General features: G+C 38.8%; 3 protein-coding genes and 3 pseudogenes across 3 annotated transcripts; 1 reads left to right on the top strand and 5 right to left on the bottom strand.

Moving 5' to 3' along the window:
- Positions 1-113: 113 nt before the first annotated feature.
- Positions 114-5,538, bottom strand: LOC115483777 (Fanconi anemia group D2 protein-like). The gene is given in 20 exon segments (XM_030226019.1): positions 114-284; positions 287-769; positions 772-848; positions 905-1,124; positions 1,182-1,406; positions 1,463-2,018; positions 2,051-2,510; positions 2,571-2,693; positions 2,753-2,954; positions 3,012-3,496; positions 3,554-3,723; positions 3,781-3,853; positions 3,913-4,115; positions 4,202-4,270; positions 4,344-4,438; positions 4,441-4,487; positions 4,546-4,703; positions 4,705-4,788; positions 4,790-5,296; positions 5,364-5,538. Coding segments are annotated over 20 exon segments (4,431 nt in total). The 5' UTR covers positions 5,445-5,538; the 3' UTR covers positions 114-171.
- Positions 5,539-6,130: 592 nt separating this feature from the next.
- LOC115483780 lies at positions 6,131-7,845 on the bottom strand (annotated as a pseudogene).
- Positions 7,846-9,113: 1,268 nt separating this feature from the next.
- On the bottom strand, positions 9,114-10,517 carry LOC115483779 (annotated as a pseudogene).
- Positions 10,518-10,737: 220 nt separating this feature from the next.
- LOC115483778 (calmodulin-like protein 4) lies at positions 10,738-11,649 on the top strand. The gene is made up of 4 exons (XM_030226020.1): positions 10,738-10,819; positions 10,996-11,026; positions 11,106-11,170; positions 11,230-11,649. The coding sequence occupies exons 1-4, from the start codon at positions 10,817-10,819 to the stop codon at positions 11,578-11,580; spliced, it is 450 nt and encodes a 149-aa protein (XP_030081880.1). The 5' UTR covers positions 10,738-10,816; the 3' UTR covers positions 11,581-11,649.
- On the bottom strand, positions 11,645-12,851 carry LOC111600699 (40S ribosomal protein S20). The gene is made up of 4 exons (XM_023316953.1): positions 12,752-12,851; positions 12,449-12,604; positions 12,080-12,169; positions 11,645-11,840 (listed from the first exon to the last, which is right to left on the bottom strand). Exons 1-4 carry the CDS (start codon positions 12,752-12,754, stop codon positions 11,727-11,729), a joined length of 363 nt encoding a protein of 120 aa, XP_023172721.1. The 5' UTR covers positions 12,755-12,851; the 3' UTR covers positions 11,645-11,726.
- A 343-nt stretch (positions 12,852-13,194) lies between these two features.
- Positions 13,195-14,056, bottom strand: LOC115483776 (annotated as a pseudogene).
- Positions 14,057-14,064: the final 8 nt, after the last annotated feature.

Here is a 14,064-nt window from a genome sequence, read left to right as displayed (position 1 = left end):
ACAATGCAAAAACTACTCTTGATTACTTTACTTGTAACGAGCCCAATGTTAATGTTTAACAGGTAAAATGAGTTTGTAGCTGAAGCTGGAATAATAAAACCATTTCCTTGCTTTCAACATAATTAGAGATTATATATATATATTTGTCTTGTTTACAACATACAATGATTTTTAAAAACATTTACTGCGTGAATTTGATTTGCTGCTGCGACTATTTGCGCTGCGTCGCGAAGAACTATCCAGAAGAGTGCTGCCCTCATCATCATTTATATAAGTTTCATCACGCTGACGTCATCTTCGGGGATTTCTTCATCGCTATTAGTTGCGTTGATAAGTGATCCCCTGGGAGTCACAATTGCATCGCCATGCAAATCCTTATTATCCAAAATACTGATATGAAAGGCGGCATGACATTTGTTGGCCGCCAGCAACGCTTTTATACGAAACACCAGTGTTTCCAGCGTTTCACGTAGGCTAGGAATGTAGCTAATAATGGCAGTATTCTTTATTGACTTCGAATGGCAACAGAGATTGTGCAAAAACTTGGTTACATTCTGTAGCTCGTGAAAAAATTTGGTTAACCGTTCGGGACTATCGCGCACAATCGTCTCAAGAACGGACACACCATGTTGTAGGAACAGTTTCAGGAACAATTGCGAATGCTTTAAGAATAAGCCAAAATTGCGCGGCTGTTCCACAGTCTGGACAATTTCCAAAAGGCCATTAAGGAGACATATAGTTGATTCCCAGAGCTTGAAGCGATCGTTTCAGCGGGACTACTACATTGGGAATTCAATGTGCTGATAATAATCTCGCATAGCCCACGAAACAATAGGGGAAAGTTAGGCCTAGAATACGCAAATTATAAATTTTTGGACAAACACACTTAACTAATTTAACTTACTTTTTAATATTGGGAATCGATTCTAAAGACAAGTCTTTTTTATTTAGAAGCAGGCACTCCTCTTTAAGGGCAAATAAAATATCCTTCTGACGTTCAAATGATGTGTCCTTAAGAAAGCCTTTAATAAGCTTGTCGAGATGAACGTTACATTGTGCTCCCTTTTCCAAGCCACCAGTGTAGTGGTACCATTTGCGTCTCAGCATATTGGTACAATATTTTCCTACAACGCCAAAAACATATAGAAAAAAATAAAATTTTAATAATTAGAAGGACGTACGTATATCCTCGGCCTGCTGATTGCTGCGCTGAACTGCATTCTCGCCGGAACAACTCAATTTACGCAAGCTGCGCAGCAAATGGTGAAGCTGCACGGCAGTGCCAAGTACTAGCACCGATTTTTCGTATTTGCAGAAATAATCAAAGATCTGGGAGGCAATGCGTGCTATGGATGGTTTTTTCGCTGCCTTGCGCTGGCCAGGGGGCATCAGTGAATTTAATGAAGCTAATCAGAGAATAATCCATCAATAATAGCAATATTTAAAGTTATGCTTTACTCACACTCTAGCAACGCGATTTTGGACTTGTCACTCCACTCATTCCATGAGAAATACAATGCAAGCAAGTGAATGCATAAGCCAAAGCAGGTTTTAACATAATTAAATCGATCCTTGAACAGATCCAAATTGCTGTGGACATTATTGACCTTTTCTAGCTCCTCATCAATGTGTGCCGCGAGCGCTATTAAACGCAGATGGATTTCACCTAAACATTTTTCTAAATCAGACATAAAATGCTCTGGCTTGGCCACATGCGATCTTAACGTGCCAGCTTCGGTAACGTCTTGGCATCCGTTAATAATAGTATCCAATTTATGTACCAAATCTGTTAGTATAAAACGCAATTCCAACACGCCCAAATGTGTACCCACTTCTTCGTCTTCCAGTGGGTAATTCAAGCTGAAGGGTTGTTCTTTCAGCAACACTATTATACCCACATCAAGCTGTCTAAAGCTTTCCATGGGTCCATATAGCTGTTCAAAATTGATTTTGCATTTAATGGATTTGCAATTACCCAACTTGATGCTGAAATCACCCAATTTTGATTGGTCCATGCTCTGCGGTTCCTCGTGATCGTTTCGTTATTAACCTTATTTGCCTTGCCCTTACTAGTCGTAGGTCTTTTTTCGCGCGTAACTTGCTGGGGAGCGCCCTGTTTAACAATGTTAAGAAACTGGCAGGGCGGTGGCGCAAAACCAACAGGAGCATGAGTCAAAAGTGACTTCAATCTTTGCTCTGTGCAAATCAAATCGGCGAGACGCTTTAGAACCCGTTTGCGTGTGGCTTCATGCTTTTGGGAGGCAAAAGCGCAGGTCGTAACACGCATCCAATTGATCGTGTGATAGTAAATGTGCAATATGCGCTTTTGTGTCTCTTCATCATAATTATCAAAGATGGCCAAATAATTAGGATCATCAAAAAACGTGGGCAGCACAATGGCACAGCCTTGGAGTGCATTTACCAATTCCAGACTGTACTGATAGCGTTGATTGTGCAGCACGCTGACCAAGTGAAAGAGCGGCGCTAGCACAAAAATAGAATCGCTGGCGCTGAAAAAGTAATAGCTTTAGTCTGCACATATAAATTTCTGTGTGTTTACTTGAACTTACATTCCATTTGGACTCAAAACCAATTCAGATATATTAATCCCTATATCTAGTACAGCTGATTCGGTATTAACATTCGTTTCGTCCAATTCATTAATGTTCTTCTGGCACTCCAGCCGTATGCCGCTGCAAAAATATACAAACAATTGATGAAAAGACATATTAATTAGATTCAAACTTCTCACTTGACTGTCTTGGGCTGATGATCATTCACAAAGCTTTGCTGAAAGCGATAGGTCATTAGCTCACAGAGCCACATAAGAAACTGATTGTCGAGCATATAAATAGACTCTGCGTTATAGTAGCGCACAGTTAGTACGCTGGCCAGTTCATCGTAAAACAGTGCCAGTAATTCGGGTGAATTACATATAGCTGACTGGGTGAGCACTATATATAAAAATAATTATTAATTTCTTATTTTCATAAACAACAAAATGTATTTACTAATCAGGTTAGCTGCCTGCTTGCTGCGACCATCAGGCAATGAAGTGATGCTGTCCACGCTGGTTTGCAAGTCCTCGTTATTGATAAGCGTGGTTTCAATGCGCGCAATGGCATCAATTAGCTGTACGCAACCAATTATGCCCTGCCTTTTCACATATTCAGTCCGATTTATTTGCTGTTTCTTTACAACCATTTCGATTTGATCCTGCAGTGGGGCACACTCAGGCAATTTGGGTTCAGGAAATGCAACGTGGCATAGCAAGTCCATGGCGAGACGTGTTTGTGGCAGGGTCAAATCGCTTAGGCGATCGAGCAATGGCAGTAACAACATGGCACAGTTCTGTATATGCTTTCCATTCTTGCGCTGCAGCTCACGCAGCAATGTCAATGTGGTGGTCACATGCTGTGCAGACTTGTCAAATGTCAGCTCCAGCAGTTTCTTCAGTATGCTTTTCTGTATTGAGTTGCAGATCTTAAAGAGTATGCTGAGTTGAAGGGGTGGTTAGCTGAGACAAGTAAATTAATTATCTAATCAAATTCACCTGTAGGCCGCTTTGGCGAAGTCGGCTACAATGCGATTCTTTTCCCGCATAAAGTCGTGGAGCAGGTGCATCAGTGAGTTAATATGTTGCTCCAAAATATGCGAATAATGGATTTTTATTTCATCTAATATGTTAACTGTTATATGCTCTAGTTTAATACGTCGGCGAAACTACAGCAGCACAAAAACGAATTAGTATCGGCAATGTAATATCGACTTCATACTTACAAGATTCTCAATAAATAAAGTATTATCCTCGTTGATGTGTATAAGTATCAGTAGCATTATAAAATCAAATGATCTGCAAGTTTTGAAAGGACAATTGGAATGGTTAACAAAAACTTATTTGATAAACCTTACTTAAATTCACTGGCTGCCAATCCACTAATAGTACGCTGCCACATTTGATAAAAACGCTTAGACCGCTTAAGACCTTGTTGCAGAAAACCAAAGAGTTCCAATTGTGATTGCTTGTCACCGGCAGCAGGAATGGCCAACTCCTGAAAGTTTTCGCCTTGCATTCTATGACGCCAGTTAAAGATTTCACGCAGTGTGGAGACCAGCTAAAATATGAATATATTTAAATCAAAATACTGAAATCTTAACTCAGGGAAAAATAATAATAATAATAAACTATGTTCATATATACCTCACGAACAACATCGTCGGTGTCCTGATTGAGACTATTTAGCAATAGGCGTATGAGATGCGGCAGTGTCTAAAAAGAAATCATATATATACATATATATTTTATAGTTTACAACCTAGTTTACAACCAGTGATTGACCTACCACATGCGAGCAGCTGCTATCGTCCTTGACAAACTCTAGAATACGCTCCCGCAATTTTCCTTGAGTCCTGGCATTTAGCGTCAAATTGCTTAACATTGCAGCGTTGTCAAATGGAAAAGATCTTTGCTGCTCGAATAGTTAATACTAGATAGGATAGATTACAGTTAAGTGAGCTCTCTACAAAGAATAATGAGACACTTACGTGAGCAACTCGACAAACTCGTCGTGTTTACTGGCGTCTAATAAAAACTCAGCGCTGCTTATGATATCCATCTTTGACGACTCTGAAGCATTGTTGAATATGCGCTCAATATGGGAAAAAATCTGATCACTATGCGACAGAGTAAGATAACGTAATTGGGGCAAGCATCATTGGTAATAGTGGCAGGCAACCAGGCACCGTTTGCACTCGCTCCTGCTTGGCCAGCTCTTCGATTTTGTTGAAAAAGTACTGACAGGCAGGGCTCCCGTAGAAAGTCAATCATCAGAAAGTTGATAAACATGCTGTTCTGTGACTGATAAACCTGATCTTCGCCGGCTGTGTCTATGGTGCAGCCACTTAGCAGTTTCTGGGCCAGTTTTGATTTGGGCGCTAGAGCCGCATTTAGCCCAGTTTTAAATGTCTCAATGTTTTCCGGATACTTCGTAGACTGCACCAATATATCACGTAGCTTAGAAACAATAGCAATATGATCGCAAGACAGCACGAATGTGTCCGTTTGGTCCAATTGCACACCAGCGTTCATCAGCACCATTTCAAAGAAGCTATTCGGTTGGCGGGAACTGTTCATTCGCGATGAAGACTGCGTGCGCCCCAATGTAGCGGCCAATGCTATGCTATGTTGCGATAGAAAACGTTGTGTTTGCTCCTGCGAAGCTGGTATATTTTCCTCTTCACTTTCGACGGCCAATGTCTCGATTGTGGCATCTGTTTGTTTAGCAGACGAACCCCGCTTTAAAAAAAAAAAACAACAATTTGTTTCATGATCTCATGCAGTGCAGTGGGACTTGATCAATTACCGGTATTTTAATAGTTGCATTCTCGTCAATTGTATTAAGTCCTGCTAGGGCATTGTTTCGTTTCTTAAATTTTCGGTACATTATGTTTAGTTAGCTACAAAAACAGTAGTTTTATTAAAAGAGCTCTTTTAAAATTAAATGCGCCAGAGAGAGAATTTGGATATCGATAACAGATATTAACTTGCATGATTCTGTTAAGCGTAAACTACCCTGTTAACGAACTGTTATTATTAAGCTAGTGATGGTGCTGTAAGGCACTGATAGTTTCGTACATAATTATCGAAAGCGTCTTTTATTTGAAAAATTCATTTAACTAGTTTAACACCCAGAAACATTAGATGATATATTAATTTCTTTTACAAATTCAAGAAATGTTACAGAGTCAAAATTCCGGAGTAAATGACTTCATATTATTTTTATTGAGTATATGTCAGTATTAACCATGTTGGTGCTAAAACTATTATTGTTATATATAATTTATTTATATTTATATAAATATTGGTTTACGTGTGATACAAAGCATCTTTGCTAAATATGTATGTATATGATCGTTGAATATAACTAGATATAAATTTTCAAATGTGCAAATATTGCAATTAACTACTTGTGATTCCACATAATACTATAAATATTCAATTATAAACGTGGTTGTAAATTTAAGCCATTCTCATGAGTCGAACATTAAATTTGCTTAAATTTAAACAGTGAACTTATATATTTAATGGCATTATCTAATTGTCATATTTTAAAAGTGTAATAAACTCTATAATGGTTTAATAATGTATTTTAAATGGATTCTAAAAAGGAAGTACAAAATGTTTTCAAGTGATTATGTCAGCAATTGACGTATGTATTTAGAGGCTTACTCCTTTGTTCTTAATTAATAGAAAATCACTAATTTGGCTTTGGTTAGTATTGCTAATTAAGTATTGTTTGATGCTTCTGATCACATCACTGCAGTCCATAACGGATTCAATATATGATTTATGTATCGTTTTATAACTCAATCTCAATCTCAAACTTCTCAATCCAAACTGTTAACGTTTTTCTGTTGCTTCGTTGTTTTAAATCAATCTCAATACTAAATTATTGCTTTTTCGCGCGACGTCTTTTATAGCCAGTCATTTGCTTTAATAATTGCGAGTTCTCATCATCCAGATCCATATTGGGTTCCCAGAGACGAAGTCTTTTAGGTATGTATATGAGGCCCAGTAGAGTAATTGCTGTATATGAATAATATATATTTTTAATTTATGCACATAATGTATTTATTTACTTACTATTCAAGACGCAAGGGAAGATTACGTAAAAGTTTAAAGTGCTTGAACGAAAGTAGAGTGCTTCGGTGGCATAGAAGACCATAGTAAGAGCTAGAGAACAACCGCCCATGCTGACAACGCTGTAAAGAGTGAGCGAGACAGAGAGCGGAAGAAAGGGAGTCATTTGCAATGGTTCCGTTGTCCCTTTAATATGTAACTTTATACTTACGGCCTATAGTGTATGTACAGCGTACAGTGCACCAAAGCGATTGCCTTAGAAGACAGTACATACCAATTATACGGGAAATGGTATAATCACCTAGAGCATTATAATTTAGTCATGCGTATTGTTTCATACATTTGATTATGCTTACCCTCGATAAATTGTGTATCACTATGATCGCCCAGGAAACTGCGTCGTTCTATATAGCTGCGGAACGCTGTGCCCAGATCCATGAAAGCTACAAACGCAATCCATCCACGAAAGGCGTAGAGCAGGCGCTCACGGGGGCGGCTGCCGGACTGCATTGCAGCCCTGTAGAATAAACAAAGTCAACGGAGGAACAGGTCAAAAAGTGTCACTACATCATACATGAGAGGACACCACAAAAATTAGCGAATATCTGTTTGTACTATAGACGGTAGTGAGATCAGCCTCCTTATATATAGTGGAAAATAAAACACACACAGGCAGTGTTAAGTCCTGGTTAAGAATACATTCATTCCCTTGCCTGTAATCTACAATACACTATGCTTACTCATTGTTAATGGGCTCAGGGTATAATGACGTGATTATATTTGTATAGAGAACCACCGGCCGGCTTATCTAAACATCGCTCCGCTAACAAACACCCCCACGCCACCCGCTCGCAACCTGGGTTCTGGGCAAAATCGATATCAGACCTACACCTAACATATATATTATTTATGAAACTGAAAATATTTACACATGGGCCAATTAATACCCGCACGCAAGCACGTGGTATATACGCTCCGGGATCCGTGTCCCGGACACGCTTCAGGCTATTTATTTTCAGCCAACAATTGCACCGCCAGGGTCACCCCGAGCAACGGAATCATGGCATGCAATTCATAAACTAGCGCAAAAGCCTTTTTTTGTTGCACTTTTTTCTTATTTGCTTACATTGCGAATGGTTATCTAGGTCGTTCAAATATCTGGGCACACGCGGCGAATGCTTAATATATAAATATAAATAATCACTTCGAATATTAGTATTATTATTCGGTGTAGCGTTTAACGATTCCCTTTGGCATTCGCCTTTGTCAACACATTTTACTATTTTACGCTGCGCTATTTTGTGCTTCTGTTTACCGCGACGCTTCGACGCAGATTGAAAGCTCAAACCGTCAAGGAGCTTTCATGCATGGTGACAGCTTTCATGGCACTAGCCGGCCGGCTGTTTGCAATTGTACCGTGGAAAGTGCTTGCTGTGACAAACACTATTCTAAAAGTAAGGTAAGCATTTATAGACACACTTCCAGTAATAATTCAGTCATTTAAAACTACGAATTAGTTCACTTAATAATTATTGCAAGTTCCTTTTGGATTCTGAAGCCAATTTATTATGAAAAAGTAAAAAATTATATAATATAAAAAAAACAAACTTCAATAAAAACCTAAAATGCGTGTCAAGTTCCATGGCTCTTTGAATCACTGTTGCAAATCTAATCCTTGCCTACGGACGCTTCTGTTTTTCGATACTCAGCATAATCGACAAAACCATCATTATTCAAATCCATGGATTTCAGTACATAATCTATGGTCTCCTCTAAAGCCTTGTCGGTATATACGCTTCCCTTTTTGTGGTCCGACTCATCTGGGTTTTCAGCATTTCCCGGGGTTATCGGCTTGTGGGGGTCTTCAACTGAAATGCGAAGGTTAAAAAATAAGATTTCAATTTAAACTGTTTTAATTAAATATAAAAAAATTCGACTAAGTATAATCTTTTATTTTCAAGTTCATTTTTTATTTTCTAAAAACACATTACTTACAATGAATTTCATGCATTATAAAGTATACATATATGTTATTGTATGTAAATATTTCAATTTCTAAAGATCAATTGTTAGCTATAGTTTCAGAACGTTCGCTTTTTTTATTGTTTTTTTTTTTCTTTTGTACAAACAAATGTTTACACAATCAGCCTTGATTTGTTTTCGCTGCTTTTAGTTGACGCTTAAAATTATCTTCGGATTGAACGAATAACTAAATTAAGTGAAGATTAAACAAAAAACAAATAGTTTAATTGCACTGATCACAAATGAGATTCGTGTGTGCTATTATTCGAATTTTTTGAGAAGTGTTTTAATAATTATACAATTTGTTCAAAGAAGTTGCCCGATGGATTGGAATGCTTGTAGCCTGTTCAAAACATTTGTTTGAACTATTGACATATTTTACAATTTGAGCTGAAATTATTTGCGAATAAATTTCATTTCAATGTGTAGTGTGTGGGGATGTGATCTAATGTTGTAACAATGTGTGCCATGATTCGGACCAAGATACTGATGGAGACATAACTGTGTTGTGTTAGGTAATGCAAACTGAATCAAGTATTCTATATACTAATGAGTTGGCTGCTGTTGTGCCGGCTGCTGTTGTTGCTGCTGCTGATGCTTCTCGGCAGCCTTCTGTTGGGCCTTAATAAACTCTGGATAATCGATGAAGCCGTCACGTGATGTGTCATCCATTTGAAGAATAGGATCAATAAGAGCCACTAGCTCTTCGTCTGAGAATACTTTCTCCTCTACGTGGGGCTTCTCACCGTTGGGTTGTTCTTTGCTGCCTTGCTCTACATACGTGGTTGATTTGAATTATGAATTATTGAAGCCACATGCGAGATGGGTTTTAAATGATGTCGAATATAACCACAACCAAAACCAGAAGAACCGGAACCAGCCGAAATGTAGTGAAATTTGTTATATGAAAAAAAAGAGTAAAACAAGAGACAAAGTCAAACATAAGCAAAGGTAAGGCAAACAGCTTAAACTAACTACAAACATGTAAGAGTAACTATTGGTTCTTACCGTGCCAGTGAATAAAGATTTGATGAGCTCACATCCATCTAGTTTGTTGTTATTGTCGGAATCATGCATTTTAAAATAGTGGAACTGTAGCTCAGCCTCGGACATTTTGCTCGTATCGATGGGCACCTGCATGTGCTCTTGGATATGACTGTAGTTAGACAACAAATGGGTAAATGATAAGATATAAGATAAGATTATTCCATATGTAAAATTGATTAATTGCTATATAGTTGATAGTTGATTAAGTGATAAGCCCTAGCAGACACTTACGCACGCTCTTGTTGAATGTTACCCGTGTTCAAACCTGCTGTGGCTGTCCATGATGATGGACCGCCGGCATGCTGCTGTTGATGTTGCGGCACCTGTTGTGGCTGATGTTTGTACAGGTTGCTGCATATGCTGTTGCTGTTGATGAATCTGCTGTTGTTGTTGCGGCTGCTGCTGCACAGGCACCCTGCTGATATTGCACATGTTGTGGCTGCTGCTGAACGGGCACTTGCTAATAGGTTGACATATTAGTTCTACCTCAAATACAGACTCATCCTTGAGAATCACTTACATATTGCTGCGGCGGTACGCCGGGCGCTCCGTGTCCCTGATATTGTGGTGGCGGGTGCTGTTGGTGGTGTTGTGGCACTTGCTGGGGCGCCTGTTGCTACTCGTCATGAAAAAAATTATAAATCAGTTACTCTATTAAGTTCCAGCTGGTTGCACAATATAACAAAATGCAACATATATTATTACTCACATAATGCTGGGATTTACACCGGGTGCCACACGCTGTTGCACTGCTATACCCAACGAGGGTAAGCAGCAAGGCTGCTATTGCAAAGTCTGGTAGATGCATTTATGTGGAAGCGCTAGTGTTGTTTGCGAGGATTTCGAATTTGGTGGCACGCACAATCACCACGTAGCTAGCTTAGCTATCAAAACACACACGTACACAAATTTATTCTGCTTCTTCACCTTTTGACAGGAACACGGCGCGACAGCTGTTGCACAGGTATACGACTTATCGAATTCGTTATCGGTCCCTTTCGACATGGTGGCAGCGCTTCACATTTAAACACAACCTGTTTGAGTTTTCATCAGTTTATTTACAACTTGTTTTTTCGTTTAAAGTGCAAATAATAAACATTCATTTAAATGGTAGAGTATATGAAAAATTCTTATTAATATGCTTTTTAAAATGTGTTAATTCATACGTTTGTAAACTGTTCAATGTCCAATATGTGAAAACTACTTTCCACTTGACTGGTTGTCCCCATTTCCCATTTTAGTATTTATGCTAATTACTTCTTAATTTCCTTTCATTTTATACATAGGCTCGCTACTTTAAAGAACAGGACATTGATGGTAAGTACTACTAAATGTGAAACATTGAAAGCATGAGGTCATACTTATATTCTTATCTAATTTTTACTTCTCCCATTAGAATTCCGTGAGTGTTTTTATCTGTTCGCTCGTTCAGGTCAAATAAACAACTTAGACGAGCTAACGGTAAATATTAGTCATGTTATATCAGAGGGAAACTATCATAAGACAAGTTTATTCAACAGGTGATTATGCGCTCTTTGGGTTTGTCGCCAACGATACAGGAATTGGTGTCGTATCTAAAGCAAAAGAATGGTAAAATGAGTTTTGCTGACTTCCTGGATATCATGCACCAACACTCCTCAGTGGAAAATCTTCCAAGTGAAGTCATTGCTGCATTCAAAGCAGCCGATCCACAAAACAAAGGCACCATATCAGCAAAACAGCTACGTAATTTACTGCAAAACTGGGGCGAGGGTCTGTCTGTGCGCGAGGTGGATAATATCTTTAGGGAGGCTAATGTTAATAACAATAGCACCGTACGCTATGCTGATTTTGTTAAAATAGCATGTGCACCAGTGCCAGACTATTACTAGAGCAAAAACCATTCATACTTCACATTCCAGAATGCATGCAAACTGCAATAAAGTTCACAATCAGTTTTATGAAAAGTTTGTTTTATTTTTTTTTATTAAAATACGAAACTTTTCAACATGTTGCGAAGAAAGTTCGTAAGCCGATTTTAATTGGCAATAGTAACCTCAACCTCTACTCCGGGCTCAATGTTGATCGAGGTGATCTTCTTCACGATCTCAGATGGCGAATGCAAATCGATGATACGTTTGTGGATTCTCATCTAAAAAGATAAGATAAAATTAATTATTCAATACACACTTTTAAGATTATGTACATTATAAATTGAATTAAACTGTCGAATTCGGAGAGCCAAATTGTGTGGGTTACCAGCAAAGTGGACTATGAGAATACGTTTAATCTGGGCAAATCGATGATACTGTACAAAGGCAGCTTCTGTGCCGAAGCACGATATCTGATCTGTCCACACTAGCACAATCCCAAGCTGGACTATCAACTCACCTGGAAACGATCCCAGGTCTTTGAACCCTCACCGCAAGGAGTTTTACGGGTGGTAATGCGTAGGGTCTTGGTCGGCATGCGCACTGGGCCCTGTAATACAAATTAATTATAATTAACTACAATATTATTTCTCTTTAATTTGCGTATGTTGCGTAAATCATAGAATGTCTTCACTTTCTGATTTAAAGTAAACACAATGTCCAATTTAGGCATTTTGTCTGGCATTTATTAAAGACTAGGCTAAGCAGCAAGCAGGCATACGAAGCCTCCAGGTAAATGCAATCATCAACAATATATACAAATGCGCATGCATGTATATATGTTTGAATAAGTAGCTAAGTTTTAGCAGCATGCGGCAAGCGCTCTTACCTTGACACGCAGGTTCTGGTTCTTAGCACCGTTGATCAAGTCGCGGCACACGTTCTCCAAAGAGCGAACGTTCCTTGAGGTCAGGGTGATGCGAATGCGGTGTACAGAGGTAGAATCGCCGCCATGGGGCTTCTCAATATCCTTAGGAGCAGCAGCCTGCAAATGTCGTGTTTTTTATTTTGAGGTTATGTTACACCCATAAGCAAATACAACACGTGTATCGAGTGCAATCAGGGAATTATTGCAAAAAACACAATGTTTCAAAATTCCATAGAATATCAATCAAATTAGTTGAATATTTACCATTGTATTAGCAATTTATCTGGTCGAGATAGTCAAATCTTTGTATTTTGAGCAGCGCTGAACCAGTTAACTTGCTGGTTGAAAACGAAATGGGACGAGTGCCACTCACGACGGAACGCGCATCAACTCTGCTTAGCGTTGCCACCCAGTCAAATGAACATGTGGCATCACAAATCAATTGCGCGCTATATCTATTCATAACGAAGGTGTTTATTTGACTCAAATAAAACAGCAAGTTTTCGACTATGTTATTTTATTTTTATTGCGCATTCTCAACTAATTTGCGACTGAAGCGGGACCAAAAACCAAAAACATCCATATAAATTACAATTATAATTATACAAGTCAAAGCACAATGTTGTATTTAAATATTAAATCAACGTTAATTAGTTTTTGTACAATAAAAATATCTGTTAATCTTTATGCATATCAAAATTAAAAACTTTACTTGACGATCTTAAAAGCTAAGTACGTCTCAACAAACGAAAATGTAAGCCTGTGCGATTTTTTTAGTAAATCGACAAATAAAAAGCATATGTTGTCCATCAAGCTAAAAAATAAAACTTAAGAACGCTAAAAGTTTGTGTCCAAATTGGTGTCGTTATAGATTACTTTACGGATAAGTTTGTAGATAAACGCCCAGAGTGCACTCACAGATAGGTGCATCTCTGGCTAGTGGGTTAAATGGATTTTAAAGCGTTTCCCTCTCATATACGCATATTCATAGTATGTATGGCTAACTAATGTACATTAATTATAGATTCACGGCCTTTACCAACTCCGACCCAGCGTACTGGCACGCTCAGTGGCTTTCCAAGAAGCGGACGTAGTTTTGTGCGTTCTCGGGCAACTCCTTGAAGTTGCGTATGTGCTCAGTAGACGTCTGCCAACCGGGCAATACGGCGTATTCCACCTCAATATCGCTCAACTCACTGATGGATGGTGCCGGGGAAATGATCCAGTTCTCGCCATTGCTGCGTTTATAGTTCACACCCACCTTAATTTCGGGCAATGTGTCTAGAATATCCAGCTTCGTTATGCAAATGCAAGTGTAACCGTTAACCAGCGAGGTGTATTTGAGCAGCGGAATATCAGCCAGCCGCAACGACGTTTACGCTTCGTTGTTACAACCAACTTCAAAGCCTCGAGTCTGCAGCAGATCACCAATTTCCTGCATAAAAATAATTCATTAGGTGCACCTGTAAACGCTGCTTGGGGCAAACTTACATTCAATTGCTCCGTTGGGAACGGACCATCGCCCACACGCGTCGTGTATGCCTTGACAACGCCAATGACCTCGCCAATTGTTTGTG

The sequence above is a fragment of the Drosophila hydei genome, unplaced genomic scaffold (genome assembly GCF_003285905.1).
Source record: "Drosophila hydei strain 15085-1641.00,03,60 unplaced genomic scaffold, DhydRS2 tig00000042-arrow-arrow-pilon, whole genome shotgun sequence".
NCBI classification, from domain to species: domain Eukaryota; kingdom Metazoa; phylum Arthropoda; class Insecta; order Diptera; family Drosophilidae; genus Drosophila; species Drosophila hydei.
The sequence above is the reverse complement of the archived record's forward strand: the minus strand, read 5'-3'. Positions and strand labels throughout refer to the sequence as shown.